General features: G+C 36.7%; 1 protein-coding gene and 1 pseudogene across 1 annotated transcript; one reads left to right on the top strand and one right to left on the bottom strand.

Moving 5' to 3' along the window:
• The first annotated feature begins 455 nt into the window (after positions 1-455).
• LOC140712867 (endogenous retrovirus group K member 19 Rec protein-like) lies at positions 456-3,896 on the top strand. The gene is made up of 2 exons (XM_073021347.1): positions 456-840; positions 3,484-3,896. The coding sequence occupies exons 1-2, from the start codon at positions 580-582 to the stop codon at positions 3,538-3,540; spliced, it is 318 nt and encodes a 105-aa protein (XP_072877448.1). The 5' UTR covers positions 456-579; the 3' UTR covers positions 3,541-3,896.
• A 7,288-nt stretch (positions 3,897-11,184) lies between these two features.
• Positions 11,185-11,557, bottom strand: LOC119620635 (p53 and DNA damage-regulated protein 1 pseudogene; annotated as a pseudogene).
• Positions 11,558-15,495: the final 3,938 nt, after the last annotated feature.

Genomic DNA, 15,495 nt, shown 5'->3' with positions numbered 1-15,495 from the left:
TCAGGTTCCTTTTTCTGACCCCAGTCTTTCTCACATGCACCCAGAGGAGGCCCACTGCTCAGACAAGAAAACCCTTTTTATGGCAAATAGGTTTTCAGTAAACAATAGTGGGAGTTCCAGAAAAAATTAAAACTGACAATGGACCAGGATATTGTAGTCAAGTTTTCCAAAAATTCTTAAATCAGTGGAAAATTACACATACAACAGGAATTTCTTATAATTCCCAAGGACAGGCCATAGTTGAAAGAACTAATAGAACACTCAAAACTCAGTTAATTAAACAAAAAGAAGGGGGAGATAGTAAGGAGTGTACCACTCCTCAGCTGCAACTTAATCTAGTACTCTATACTTTAAATTTTTTAAACATTTATAGAAATCAGACTACTACTTCCGCAGAACAACATCTTACTGGTAAAAAGAACAGCCCACATGAAGGAAAACTGGTTTGGTGGAAAGACAACAAAAATAAGACATGGGAAATAGGGAAGGTGATAACCTGGGGAAGAGGTTTTGCTTGTGTTTCACCAGGAGAAAATCAGCTTCCTGTTTGGATACCCACTAAACATTTGAAGTTCTACAATGAACCCATCGGAGATGCAAAGAAAAGCGCCTCCACGGAGATGGAAACACCACAGTCGAGCACCATTGACTCGCAAGGTGAACCAAGTGGTGATATCAGAAGAACAGATGAAGTCGCCACGCACCAAGAAGGCGGAGCTGCCAATCTGGGCACAGTTAAAGAAGCTGACACCATTAGCTGGAAAAAGCCTAGCTAGCACAAAGGTGACACAAACCCCAGAAAATATGCTGTTTGCAGCTTTAATGATTGTATCAACGGTGGTAAGTCTCCCCATGCCTGCAGGGGTAGCTGCAGCTAATTATACCTACTGGGCCTATGTGCCTTTCCAGCTCTTAATTCGGGCAGTCACATGGATGGATAATCCTATTGAAGTATATGTTAATAATAGTGTGTGGGTACCTGGTCCCACAGATGATCGTTGCCCTGCCAAACCGGAGGAAGAAGGAATGATGATAAATATTTCCACTGGGTATTGTTATCCTCCTATTTGCCTAGGGAGAGCACCAGGATGTTTAACGCCTGGAATTCAAAATTGGTTGGTAGAAGTACCTACTGTCAGTCCCACCAGTAGATTTACTTATCACATGGTAAGCGGAATGTCACTCAAACCACAGGTAAACTATTTACAAGACTTTTCTTATCAAAGATCATTAAAATTTAGGCCAAAAGGGAAACTTTGCCCCAAGGAGATTCCCAAAGAATCAAAAGATTTAGTTTGGGAAGAATGTGTGGCCTATAGTGCAGTGATATTATAAAACAATACATTCGGAACTGTTACAGATTGGGCACCTCGAGGTCAATTCTACCACAATTGCACAGGACAAACACAAATTCTGTCCCAGTGCACAAGCGAGTCCAACTGTTGATAGTGACTTAACAGAAAGTTTAGATGAACATAAGCACAAAAAATTACAGTCTTTCTACCCTTGGAAATGGGGAGAAAAGGGAATCTCTACTCCAAGACCAAAAATAATAAATCCTGTTTTCTAAGCTTCATACCGCCTTAGAATTTGGTCTGGAAATCAAACTATAGAAACAAGAGATGGTAAGCCATTTTATTCTATCAACCTAAATTCCAGTCTAACAGTTCCTTTACAACGTTGTGTAAAGCTCCCTTATATGTTAGTCGTAGGAAATACAGTTATTAAACCAGACTCCCAAACTATAGCTTGTGAAAATTGCAGATTGTTTACTTGCATTGATTTGACTTTTGATTGGCAGCACTGTATTCTGCTAGTGAGAGCAAGAGAAGGCATGTGGATCCCTGTGTCCATGGACCGACCATGGGAGGCCTCGCCATCCATCCATATTTTGACTGAAGTGTTAAAAGGCGTTTTAAATAGATCCAAAAGATTCATTTTTACTTTAATTGCAGTGATTATGGGATTAATTGCAGTCACAGCTACAGCCGCTGTGGCAGGAGTTGCATTGCACTCTTCTGTTCAGACAGTAAGCTTTGTTGACAATTGGCAAAAGAATTCCACAAGATTGTGGAATTCACAATCTGGTGTCAATCAAAAATTGGCAAATCAAATTAATGATCTTAGACAAACTGTCATTTGGATGGGAGATAGACTTATGAGCTTGGAACATCGCTTCCAGTTACAGTGTGACTGGAATACGTCAGCTTTTTGTATTACACCCCGAGTTTATAATGAGTCTGAACATCACTGGTACATGCTTAGATGCCATTTACAGGGAAGAGAAGATAATCTCACTTTAGACATTTCTAAATTAAAAGAACAAATTTTTGAAGCCTCTCAAAGTCACTTAAATAAATGGCAAAAAAATCTTTATGGATTAAACCCCATGACTTGGATTAAGTCTGTTGGGAACTCTACTGCAGTAAATTTTGGAATTATGTGTCTCTGTTTAATTGGCTTGTTTTTAATGTGCCAGATCAGTCAAAGAATCCTGTGTCAAAATCCAGAGAAGGAACAAGCCTTCATCGCTATGGCACATTTATATAAAAGGAAAGGGAGCGAGGATGTTGCGGGAAGTCAGGGACCTTGAACAGAGGGACTGGCTGAAGCCACGGCAGAAAAACATAAAATGTGAAGATTTCATGGACATTTATTAGTTCTCCCAAATTAATACTTTTATAATTTCCTATGTCTGTCTTTACTTTAATCTCTTAATCCCATCATCTTCTTTGTAAACTGAGGAGGATATATGTCACCTCAGGACCCTGTGATGATTGCGTTAACTGCACAAATTGTTTGTAGAGCATGTGTGTTTGAACAATATGAAATCTGGGCATCTTGAAAAAAGAACAGGATAACAGCGATGTTCAGGGAACAAGGGAGGTAACCTTGAACTGGCCGCCAGTGAGCCGGATGGAACAGAGCCATATTTCTCCTCTTTTTAAATGCAAACAGGAGAAATATCGCTGAATTCTTTTTCTCAGCAAGGAACATCCCTGAGAAAGAGAATGCGCTCTGAAGGTACGCCTATAAACGACCCCCTTGGAAGCGTGCCGCTTTTTCCGGTCGAAGCCAGAAGGGATGAAATAAGCCCCAGTCGCCTGTAGCGCTCCCAGGCTTATTAGGATAAGGAAATTCCCGCCTAATAAATTTTGATCAGACAGGCTGTCTGCTCTCAAACCCCGTTTCCTGATGAGACGTTATCAATGACAATGCGTGCATGAAATTTCATTAGCAATTTTATTTTTAATTTTAATTTTAATGCCATCCTGTGATCTCATCCTGCTTCCATTTGCTTTGTGATATTTTATTACTTTGTGAAGTATGTGATCTCTGTGTTGGTACCAGAAACTGAGGCAATGGCAGGAGTTGCTGATGGCCTCACAAATCTTAACCCTGTCACTTCAGTTAAGACCATCTAAAGTACTACTATTGTAAATTTCATATTAATCCTTGCGTGCCTGTTCTGTCTGCTGTTAGACTGCAGGTATACCCAACAGTTCCAAAGAGACAGTGACCATCGAGAACGAGCCATGATGACAATGGTGGTTTTGTTGAAAAGAAAAGGGGGAAATGTGGGGAAAAGAAAGAGAGATCAGACTGTTACTGTATCTATAATAGAAAGAAGTAGACATAAGAGACTCCATTTTATTCTGTATTTGAGATGCTGTTAATCTGTGACCCTACCCCTAACCTTGTCCTTGTAAGAGACATGTGCTGTGGTGATTCAAGGTTTAATGGATTTTGGGCTGTGTAGGGTGTGCTTTGTTAAACAAGTGCCTGAAGGCAGTATGCTGGTTAAAAGTCATCACCATTCTCTTAATCTCAAGTACCCAGGGACACATACACTGCCAAAGGTCGCAGGGACCTCTGCCTAGGAAAGCTAGGTATTGTCCAAGGTTTCTCCCTGTGTGATAGTTTGAAATATGGCCTCGTGGGAAGGGAAAGACCTGATCGTCCCCCAGCCTGACACCCGTGAAGGGTCTGTGCTGAGGAGGACTAGTATAAGAGGAAAGAAGGTCTCTTGGCAGTTGAGATAGAGAAAAGCATCTGTCTCCTGCCTGTCCCTGGGTAATTGAACATCTCGGTGTAAAACCCGATTGTATGTTCTGTTTACTGAGAGAGGAGAAAACCGCCTTAGGGTGAAAGGTGGGACTTGCTAGCACAATACTGCTCTTTATGCACTAAAAAGGTTTATGGAGATGTTTACATATGCATATCAAGGCACAGCACTTTTCCTTAAACTTATTCATGTCACAGAGATCTTTATTCATATGTCTTACTGCTGACCTTCTCCCTAGGATGATCCTATTATCCTGCCACTTCCCTTTCTCTAAGACGGTAAAGATAATGATCAATAAATACTGAGGGAACTCAGAGACTGGTGCCAGCGCGGGTCCTCTGTATGCTGAGCGCCGGTCCCCTGGGCCACTTTTTCTGTCTCTGTGTCTCATTTCTTTTCTCAAGTCTCTCGTTCCACCTAACGAGAAACGCCCACAGGTGTGGAGGGGCAGGACCCCCTTTTAACAATCTCATTTAGTATCATCACCAACTTTATAAAGTAGGCATTATCATTCTAACCTTAAGTTCAGTAAGCAAACACAGACAGGGCAGGGCAAGGTATATAGGCATGTGACCTCTATAGTAAAAAGTATAGGGTGTTACTCTGAGAAGGGCCCCCACACTTAAACTCCCACAACACAAATTTACCTATGTAGCAAAGCTGCACTTGTACCCCAAACTTAAAGTATGAGTTTTAAAAGAAGAAATATCAACAATACATTTTTTAAAAAGGATCCGCTATTGCCACCTGGAAATTCCTAATACTTTTATTTTTTAATTACAAGCAAAGTCTATGAGATACAGAGCATGCCAGTAAGCAGTGGAGATTGACCTCAGGGTGTCCCTGCAATGCAGGCTCAGAATTTTGAGCCTTAGGCTTTAAGCAATTGGCCTGGTGCCCCAACACACAGGTATAGGCTTCAGGGCAGTTCAGGGGGTATTCTGGGGTCCTAAGAAAACCAGGTGGCACCTGGGTCCAGATTAGGAGGCATGGTGAGACGCAGTAGAGGTGGCAGTGGGGTTCTGGCCACAAGAGAGAAGCGAGGCTCCATGTATCAGCAGCACTAGGCCCCATGGAGAGACTATGGCTGGACCTTCCATCCCCAGAGCCCATCCTTGTGGCTTGTGCACAAACAATAACTCTCTGAACTGAGGGCTGGACAAGAACTGTTAATGCACAGGCAGTATACTGTGTCAGCAAATAATTAAAAACTAAAACTTACACATAAACGTTGCCATAAAACATACTGGGAAGTGTCTAGAATTCTTCAAAGTGTTCAGAATATCCAGTTTTGAAAACTGCTGCAATATTGGAAAGCAGATATCAACAGTCTTAAAAATAAAAATTAAATTTAAAGATCACCATATTGAACAGAAAAGAGCATGATTTCCATACGAATCTTCAGATAAACTAAATTCTCAGGATAACCTACATTTAATCTTTAAAAATTCATTAAAATTTCAGATGTTTTCTTCTCAGTATGTTTATCAGCTGCTTTTTCCTCTCACACTCTGCTAAAGGAAAAATAGTTTGCATGTCCACTGTCTTTTTGGAATAAAGATAACTTTAAAATTAATAAGAAAAGCAACTCTAAAATTAAATTTTCTCTCCTAATTGAAGACACAAAGATAAAATGCATTACCAGGTATTTTGAATTTTATATATATTATAAAATGAATCAATTTTTAGTTTCTTAAATTGATTCTACAAGTTACAGGGAATGTCTGAAGAAGTATTAAAATAATATTGTATAAGTTTAAATTTGAAATTAAACTCAGAATACATAAAATTTATTTGTATTAGGTCATAAATACACAGCTTTAGTAGTTTACCAAAAATACTCTTCTCAAAATAGAAAATGATTTGTGGTCTTGCATTTCTCAAGAGCAATTGATGTCACTTTCACATATATTTTTAGAAAATTGAAGTACAGGTTTTGATGACTTAATAAACAAATTTGCAGTAGTGATCCAGAAAAATCTTATGATTAATCAAGATACCACATTAATAAAGAATTAAAACATATTGACATTTTTGATGATACAGAATCCTGGTGAGTAAATATGTTCCCTGATATCCCTAGATACCAAGACAAATCTCAATCTTTAAAACTTTGATTCTGTTCAATTTAAATCTGTTTTTCAATATTTTGTTTATCTTTCACTATTTGTTGTATTACATAAATTTATGACACCAAAATGTTTTTCATTTGTAAATTTATGTTTTTACTCATGTATCACGATTATCCATTACATTTTGCAATTAATAACTTTTTAAAAACTGTTTAAATTTTAGTTACATTTAATAGCACTTTTTTCCTGCATTTCTTATGAGGTAACCCACATTATCCTTTCACAGTAGGCTTCACAAATTTTGCAGCTAGTCAAGCATATAGACAAAGTAAACGGCATAAAAACTTATAACTAGCAAATAAAGCAGTCAGTATTTCAACTCAGAAAGTCTGGCCCCAAATCTCTGAATCACTAAGCTATGTATACAATTTCCACATTAAGGTATCAAAGCCTGTGAGGGCAAACAGAGTGTAGGACATGATCAATAAGTAATAATCCAGAGAGAAGGGAGGACTATGACTCATTGGACAGTGTCGGTGTGGTCTCCTGGAGCTGTTGATTTCAAAAGTTACTGTTACCATGAATAACCAAATGATATTAATAAGCACAAGATAATACAATTTTAAAGAACTTGTATCAGTTTGTTAGAGCTGCTTTAGCAAAGTTCCACAACTTGGGTGACTTAACCAAGAGAAATGTAGTTTGTCATAGTTCTGAAGATTAGGAGCCAGAGAAAAGGTAAAGGCAGGGTCAGTTTCTTCTGAGGGCTGTGAGGGAAGGATCTGTTAAACGACTGTTTTCTTGACTTATATATGGATGTCTTCTCTCAGCGTCTTCACATTTTTTTTTCTGTATGCATCTCAGTGTCCAAATTTTCCCTTTTTAAATAGATATCAATCATATTGGATTAGGGGACACCTTAATGACCTTATTTTAACTTGATAACCTCTATCAAGACTCTAAGTACCAAAGACTCTAGGTACTAAGGAGTTAGGACTTCAGTATATGAATTTGAGGGGATACAGTTCAACTCATAGCAATGCTATATGTTTTAAAGTGTTTTCACAGTGTGCTTTTATTTTTGCCTAAAGTAGGACTAAATGAAATGAAGAAATACAAGGGAAAATATAATAATTTCTACATTGAATAAAAAGACACCGATGTCTTCAATTATATGCAATGCCGGTGAATATATTTCTTAATGTCCCTAGATACTAAGACATATTTCAGTCTTTAGGACATTGATTCTGTTCAATTTAAATCTATTTTTCAGTGTACCACTAATATTAATCAAATTCAGTATTTTGTAACAATAGCATGTCCTTCACTAGAAAAACAATTTAAAAATTAAATTCTATTGCAGAAGATTGCCTTAGGTGAAAAAAAGCAACACTGAAAATTGGGGGGGAAATACACATATTTTTCTGAATATGTATATTTTGTATGTACATATATATGTCTCTCTCTCTCTCTCTGGAAAATTATGGAATAGTGAGAGAAATGGTGTCACTGAAAACAAATTGGCAGCAACTAAGATAGACTGAGGAACAGTAAATACTCAAGAACAGCCATATTTTATTATTTTAAAAATCAGAAAAAGAAAAATATAAAAGTAAAGTTTTCTTAAAGTAGGAAAAACAGCATTTTTTTTTTCAGAGTATCTTCAGAAAGCAGCCACTTTCTAGATCTATAAATGAATCATGGAGATAGGTCATAGTGTTCAGCTGTGTAAAGTAAGGCACAGATAAGGAGATCCAGTAGGCTGTAAAAGTAGCAATATTCATGACTTACTGTCTTTTATATTTTATATCATACTTGTACTGTTATATACTTTCTAGGGACTTTCAGAGGAATTGTAGTAGCCGCAATGAATTATTTATCTGCACATGAACACAAAACAAAACAAAAAAATGCAGTTAGTCCGTGTTCTCATGCATTTGAGGGAGAAGTGTTGTAAATCTACAGAAGAAAATCTCCTAAAGCTAAGGTTTTGTGTTGAAGTAGGAAATGTTCCTAATGCTTCAGAGGACAATTACTTGGGTGCAGCTTTTGTTTCTGCTCTGTATATTTGAAATCGAAGTTTAAAGTGCCTATACTTTTAAAAAGAGAGTAACTTTCACGGTATCCTTATACTCTTAAGTTTAAAAGGTTACTTATTTTGTTTCCCAGTGCCATATCTAATTAGGACCAACATTGATGTTAAGAAACCTAGGTTAATATTTACTAACCTAAATATTAGTAAAAATTCTTAGACTTTCAAATGAGGCATTTTTTCCTCTTATACTTCTCAGTTTATTGTATGAAGAAAATGGCAAGTAACATTTAGATTATGAAAAGGGAACCTGGAGCATTGATTCAATAATCAGTATAGAGTAGTACAACTACAACTACAAACCAATCAATTATGCAGTTTAATTCAGCAAGTGCTTTTCTAAGGTACAATTAATCCTATAATGGGAATAGAGAATTTTAAAAAGAAAAAAAATATTGTGAATTTACAGATTATATTTTATTTTAGGAGAAACTAGTGTTCAGTTATTTCTACCCTACCATACACAGTAGACCAGCAGAGTGAGCATACTGGTTTTGCATGACAGTTGTGGTAGGCAGAATTCTAAGATGGTCTTCATGATCCCCACCCTTAGTATCCAATTCTGTACATAAGCTTCTCTCTTTGTTTGCAGACAGAAATGTTACCTTGCTTTTAACCAAGAATATGGCAAAGTAAAGGAATTTTGCAGACATAAGGTTTCTAATCAAAAGGAAGATCATCCTGGGAGGACCTGACATAACCAAATAAGCCTCTTAAAAGAAGAACCAGACATTCCCTTAAAGAAGAGATGAAGCATTAGGGCTTCTTGCCTGCTGGTCTTGAAGAAGAAACAGTCATTTTCTGAACTACCTATGCAGAAGGCTAGGAACTGTGAGCATCAATCTCACAAATACAAGGAATTGAATTCTTCAAACAACTTGCATGGTTTTGGAAGAGGACCTCAAGCTCCAGATGAGAATGCAATCCTGGTCACCTTTATTGCAGCCTTTTGAGATCAACATGAGGACACACTTAAGCTGTGCCCAGACTCCCGACCCATGCAAACTTTAAGGTAATAATATATATTGTTTGAAGTCACTATTTGAAGTAATTTTTATACAGCAATAGAGAACTAACATATGTAACGTCATGAAATGTGCTAAAACAAAACTGCACAGAGGTCATCAGAAAAATGTTATTGGTCATAGCCTTTATATGGATCTTACAGTCTAAATGTTTCAATATTTATTTTCAGTTGCTTACACAAATATAATCACACACACACGCAGACACACACATACAGGTACACATACATATGTATACTTGAGAAACCCTAAAGTGAAAAATTAATCGCGTTTATGTAACAGTTGTTAAATTACTAAATCCAGCATAGCCTGGCTTCGGGTAAGGTTTATCCCAGCATTTGTAAGTATCACAACTTGTAGGCACTTGCCCATTTTAAAAACATGACTATCAGTATGCTTCCTGTTCTACTTTAGGTCACATGGCATGACTTCAAGATAAAACATAACTCTGGGCCGGGCGCGGTGGCTCAAGCCTGTAATCCCAGCACTTTGGGAGGCCGAGACGGGCGGATCACGAGGTCAGGAGATCGAGACCATCCTGGCTAAGACGGTGAAACCCCGTCTCTACTAAAAAATACAAAAAAACTAGCCGGGCGAGATGGCGGGCGCCTGTAGTCCCAGCTACTCGGGAGGCTGAGGCAGGAGAATGGCGTAAACCCGGGAGGCGGAGCTTGCAGTGAGCTGAGATCCGGCCACTGCACTCCAGCCTGGGCGACAGAGCAAGACTCCGTCTCAAAAAAAAAAAAAAAAAAAAAAAAAAAAAAAAACATAACTCTGTAATTCTATATAAATAGTAGGCTAACTGTTGATAGAAGATTTTTGAAGTTTAGATAGATTAAAACCATAAAAACCAAGAAAAATTTCATGTTATTTATATTAATAGAGAATAATTTATCAGAGTAGAAAGACTATTATCATTTACAGAGATGCAAAAATCACGAAACAAACTTAGTTTAATAGTAGGTTTTAAATAGAAAGATAAAATATGACATGAAGTTTTAGGTATGTATTTATATTACTTTTATAATCAAAGTTGAAGAAGTATTTCCATGTGTATTTGACTTTTCTTTTTCTTTTCTTTTTTTTTTTTTTTTTTTCTGTCCTGACAGCACATTCACACTGGGACCTCAGCCCACTAAAGGCAGAAGGTACTCTGAGCAGTCAGAGCTGGCCAGGCCCTGCTTTTAGAGGTGGTGGGATGGCATTCTTGACACGTGTTGTATGCTCAGGGGCAGCACACCCGCTCACTCATCCCTGGTGCAGGACTCTGCAACACCCTCCTGACCAAAGAGCAGCCACAGAGGGTTGATAAGCAGTATCTACTCTTGGAATAAAGCAGGAAAAAAAGGGGTAAAATTGGAGGCAGTGGGGAGAAATGTGTGTGTCCACCCATAGAAGGTTGTGGTGAACCACAAAGCACCACGATTCTATCCTTTACTCAGAAACCACCTGTGAGCCTCCTGCTTTATTCCAATTCCATTACACCTGCCTGAAATTGTCTCTCCCCTTTTTAAGAGGAACGCTGGAACAAAGCTTCCATTGTCCCTCTCCCTTTCTCCCTGCTCAGGGGCCATGTGAACAGCAGGTCATTGTTGAGAAGTACCTGTTGCAGTCATTCTCACACCCCACAGCCACTGCCACACCCACCCACTGGTGACTGCCAGGGCCTGTCAATAGATCTTATGTCCACTGAGCCCTGGTGGTGAGGTCCAGCAGCCACCGACAGGTTGAGTGTTCCCACCTGCCATCAAAGAGCACCCAAGTACTTCAGACAAAGAGGCTTCATACAGGAGTTATGGCCAGATTCTTTACACCTGACCCCTTACAGGAGCGCCTGTCCTCACAGGCGTCAAAGTTGGAGGGTCTAGGGTCCTCCATGACCCCAGGAAGAGGAGCTGGTCACTGGTGCCCCATCTTGATTCTTGTGTCTCATCCTTTCAAGAAGAACTTGAGAGATTTAAGCTCATCCTGATTGAAGGGGTTCAAGTTAAAACTCTTCAGCTCTGGTTTGCCTTGGGCCTCATTGTTTTTGGATTATTTCTATATCTTTATCCAGATGATCCTGATTTTTCTTAATCATTTCCTTCACCTGTGGATGAGGCATCTTGACAAACATGTTCCTGAAGCAAACCACATCTTCAGAGAGGCTGAGACCATTCTGCAGGGCTCTCAGGCCCTCTGGGTTTTTATTCCTTTTGGTGTCCACATCCACAACCTGCTGCTTGTCCACCAGCACCTCCTCCACAAGCTCCTCCACCTCGAACAGGTACCACAGAATTTGCTCTGCATCAGGTGACAGCATGGCACCCACCAACTCGGGTGCACAACCCCTCATTTTATCTTTCAATGCTGGAAGAAACTGCTCCATCAAGTAATTAAAATACTGTACAGTGTTTTGAAATTAACATCTTGCCACCAGCAATCTTATGTTTATATATTTAACTTTAAATTAAAATCAAACAGGACCTAAATGTGATTTGTTTCACCTTTAATAAAAATTTCAATATTCCAAAGGTGATCTAGTCATCTTGGAGCTTAATGAATGTTCTCCCCATTGCCAGGCAGGGATAAGATGCCACTTCTACCTTAAAACTCTTCTAGGAGTTTTATAATTTTGCATTTTGCATTTAGGTCTATGATCTATTTTCAGTTAATTTTGGGAAGAGTGTAAGGTCCGTACCTAGATTCTTTTTTTTTTTTTTTTTTTCACATGTGGAAGTCCAGTTGTTCCAGAATCATTTGTTAAAAAGATTTATCTTTTATCGTTGTATTGTTTTTGTTCCATTGTCAGTGATCAATTGACTGTATTTATATGGACCTATTTCTGGGTTCTATTTAAGGGAGTATTTATAAATATCATTTGGGACTCTTCTGTGAGGAAGACTTGACCTTATCCTTCATTTATTCATTTAATTAATAATTTGGCCATATAAATATGTAATCCTGTATATTTATTTTATATTTTGAGTTATAATTCAATATTATCTTGCTTATTTTATTTTTAAAGTTATTCTAGTTTTGGCCATTGAAAGCTCTTTTAAATTGGTTCCTGTGTCACTTTGACATAACCTCATTCTCTTTTGTTTGTTTTGCGTTTTTTCTTACTTTCTAGCACTATACGTATGATGTTCTTTTATTTTATTTTATTGCCTTAGTACCAGAATCTGCCATTTCTCCAAGGAGCCCTGGTTCGTTTAATTGGAAAATGGCAGTTATTTCCTTTTGTACATTGCTAATTTGTTTTATTAGAGATAATTTATACCAAAAATTTCCCAAACCAGTTCTTTGTCCCTGAAACACTGTTAATAGAAGATTTTTTTTTCCCCTCTGTATTCTATCGTAATAAATGTCATGGCAGTCTACACTACTGCCCTCACAAAACAAAATAAAACGAAACTAAGCCTGGGCTTCATGATTGATTCTTCATGCTCCCTTAGGCCACATATAAAACAAACAAACAAAAAACCAACACGTTTTCTTTATTATATTTTGCTGCCATGGATGCTTATTTTGTCATTCTGCCTCAAAAATTGCCTTATTCCCATGTATTTTCCATAATGAGGCAAAATTATGGTGACCTCTGGTATAAAGTTAATGAGGAAATCAAGAATAATTATTTCTACCTGTGTCTCCATTGCCACCTGGCATCACTTCCTGCTTCCTCTCCAACCATCCAGCAGCACTGAATTATTTAAAGTCTCCCAGGAGTCTCATGCTCTCTCACCTCTTGTCTCCTCCTATGTTGTTCCGTCTGTTTGCAACACTTTTCTTTGACACTGACTCCATTAAATAGCATTTACTCTTCATGTTCAAATTTAAGTTTCACTTTTTTGCCCCACCATGAACTTATATTACAGTAGTAATCCAAAAAAGTAAATTATACAAACTTTGAACTGCATAGTTTCCATTAATAGAACAGCCCATGTTTAATAAACATGTATATGTTAGAAGTCAAGAGAAAATAGAATTTTTAAAAAAATGAATCCTTTATGTACTTATAGTCCCTTAAATATTTTGTGTGTATTATTTTATGATGAAAGCTCTTTATAATATGAAGTAGAACTAAGTTTACTTTTCATTTATTTCTTCTTATAAATACTGTATTCCCCGAGATAAATCAATAAATAAGAATATATAACTTATTAGTGATAATAATGATAATCATTTCTGGAAAATGACAGATAATCCTCTGAATTAAACCCTAAGTCTCATATAATATATTATCATCTAGCTAGTTAGAAATGAGCTTGGGCATTCTTCATAAGCATGTATAATCTTGTGTTTCAAAATTAGGAAAAATAATTGTATATTTTCTTCAAAAGCAAGTAGATTGATAGAGCAAGCATATGATTATTATTGTGCCAAACTTTCATTTTAGTTGGACTTTAAACATATATATACTCGTTTTCTAGTTTAACCTAGAAAGCTTATTCTAAGCATAAAATTAAAAGAGTAATGTAGTATAACTTAGTGGTAAGCAAAGAATTTGCCTGAAAAAAATTAATTTCTGCCCCTGCCTTCTCTAACATTCAAGATTCTTTTCATTACCATAACCTTTAAATCTTCATAAGAAGACATATTGTTTATGAACATGCCCAAGGCATAATATTTCTGTTGAAAAGCAACCTATTAATTAAGAGTAAGGTATGGCAGCCAACCAGCAGAAAACATATTATTGAGAACATAGGCTTGGGCATGATACTTCTGTATACGTGCAAGTGAACGTGTGAGTGTGCCTATGTCTCTGTGTGTATATGCCCATAAAAGCTGCCAACAAAATGAAAGGTTAACAGGAGTTGATTAAAAGGTTGGCAAATCCAACGGGTTTAAGATAGTTTATGTCAATAAATATATGGTGAAAAAGGTATCTTATCAAAATATCAGTAAGGGATAACTTAAAACCAGTATAATATTAATAATTTAAAAATATATATATTATCATCAACTCACTCTTTGGGAAATAGAAGAACTATGAACATATTCCTTTCTCAAACAAACTACAATGTAATTCAAGGTGAGGAAAGCACACTTAAAGTGACAGCAAATAACAGTAATGTAATTAGATGCAAAACAAATGTGATGACTCTAAAAGCTGTAGGAAGTGAACAAAAAGCTATTACTCAAAAAATATTCACGGATATCTTGCAATCTACATGTGTCTGGGAGTGTAATACACAAATACAGAGCGTGCAGTTATAGCGGAAGGGAAAGATTTTATATGAAAGCAAAAGCATGATGGAAAGCATAGAGAGAGGATTAAACATGACAGGTTTATAGAATAGGTGATTTTTTTCTGAAATAGGCTTTATAAAGCTTATTGAGGTCAAAGTAAAGTTACACTAACATTTGTATAACTTTTCCTATACTTTTTTTCAGTATACTTTGAAGATGTTGCTTATTTCCTTAAATGGTAGTCCCAAACTCCTCTAATTACTAAGTGATCACTAAATATAGTTGAGCCTAACATTTTGAATCTGCTAAATTGCAACTACTTGTTTCCTGCTGGTTTTTCAAGGTAGCTTGTGAGAATTAAATCAGTTTGCATACAAAAATATTCTAAATGTTGTAATTATAATTTCAGTATATAATAATAAGGTAAGCTACTACTTAATAATTCTAACTTGATTCTTCATATATTCATGCTCAATATTTTAAATAAAGAAATAAAATAATGTCAAAATAAAAATAATAGAATATTTTATGAAACCACAAGTGAAGTAATCAGTGTTTCAGGCTTCTCATTACTTGATCAAGAATTTCAATCTCCAGTTCTAAAACTGCAATACACTACAGGCTACAAAACTACTTCTGCAACTGGCCTTTAATAATGAAGATTAAATCAGCTTCAGGTAAATATTCGGTTTAGTGCTCCAAAACCATCATGAGAAACTTTTGGGCATGGATAAAAGCATGTTTGAAATTAATGTGACTTTAATAAGTAATTAAAAACAATTATCTCCTGTATCTACTGCATTTTAGTTTATTGAAAAGGATAGACTTTCATTTGAGAATTTAAATCTGTGAGATCAGCTTTACTTCCAGTCTGCTAAAAAAAAACGATTACCTTATTCCTACTAGTCTTTCTCTTTCATCTCAAAAAACAATTCAAGCAGAATCTGAAAGTTTATTTTAGTGATAAATAAGTTTTGCAGAGAGTTTTTGGCATTAATGAATTAAAATTGTCTCATGTTAGCTAATTTATCTTACTTTAGTAAAACTTTACAACCATTTACTCGGAGG

Source organism: Chlorocebus sabaeus, chromosome 11, assembly GCF_047675955.1.
Source record: "Chlorocebus sabaeus isolate Y175 chromosome 11, mChlSab1.0.hap1, whole genome shotgun sequence".
NCBI classification, from domain to species: Eukaryota; Metazoa; Chordata; class Mammalia; order Primates; family Cercopithecidae; genus Chlorocebus; species Chlorocebus sabaeus.
This window is presented reverse-complemented; position numbering and strand designations above follow the sequence as displayed.

What these genes read in the sequence shown, in the direction of transcription:
- LOC140712867 (XM_073021347.1), top strand. Translation starts at nt 580, where the DNA reads ATGAACCCATCGGAGATGCAAAGAAAAGCGCCTCCACGGAGATGGAAA. An exon ending in TAATGATTGTATCAACGGTG is followed by an intron (nt 841 to 3,483) that starts GTAAGTCTCCCC and finishes GTCTGCTGTTAG; the next exon opens with ACTGCAGGTATACCCAACAG.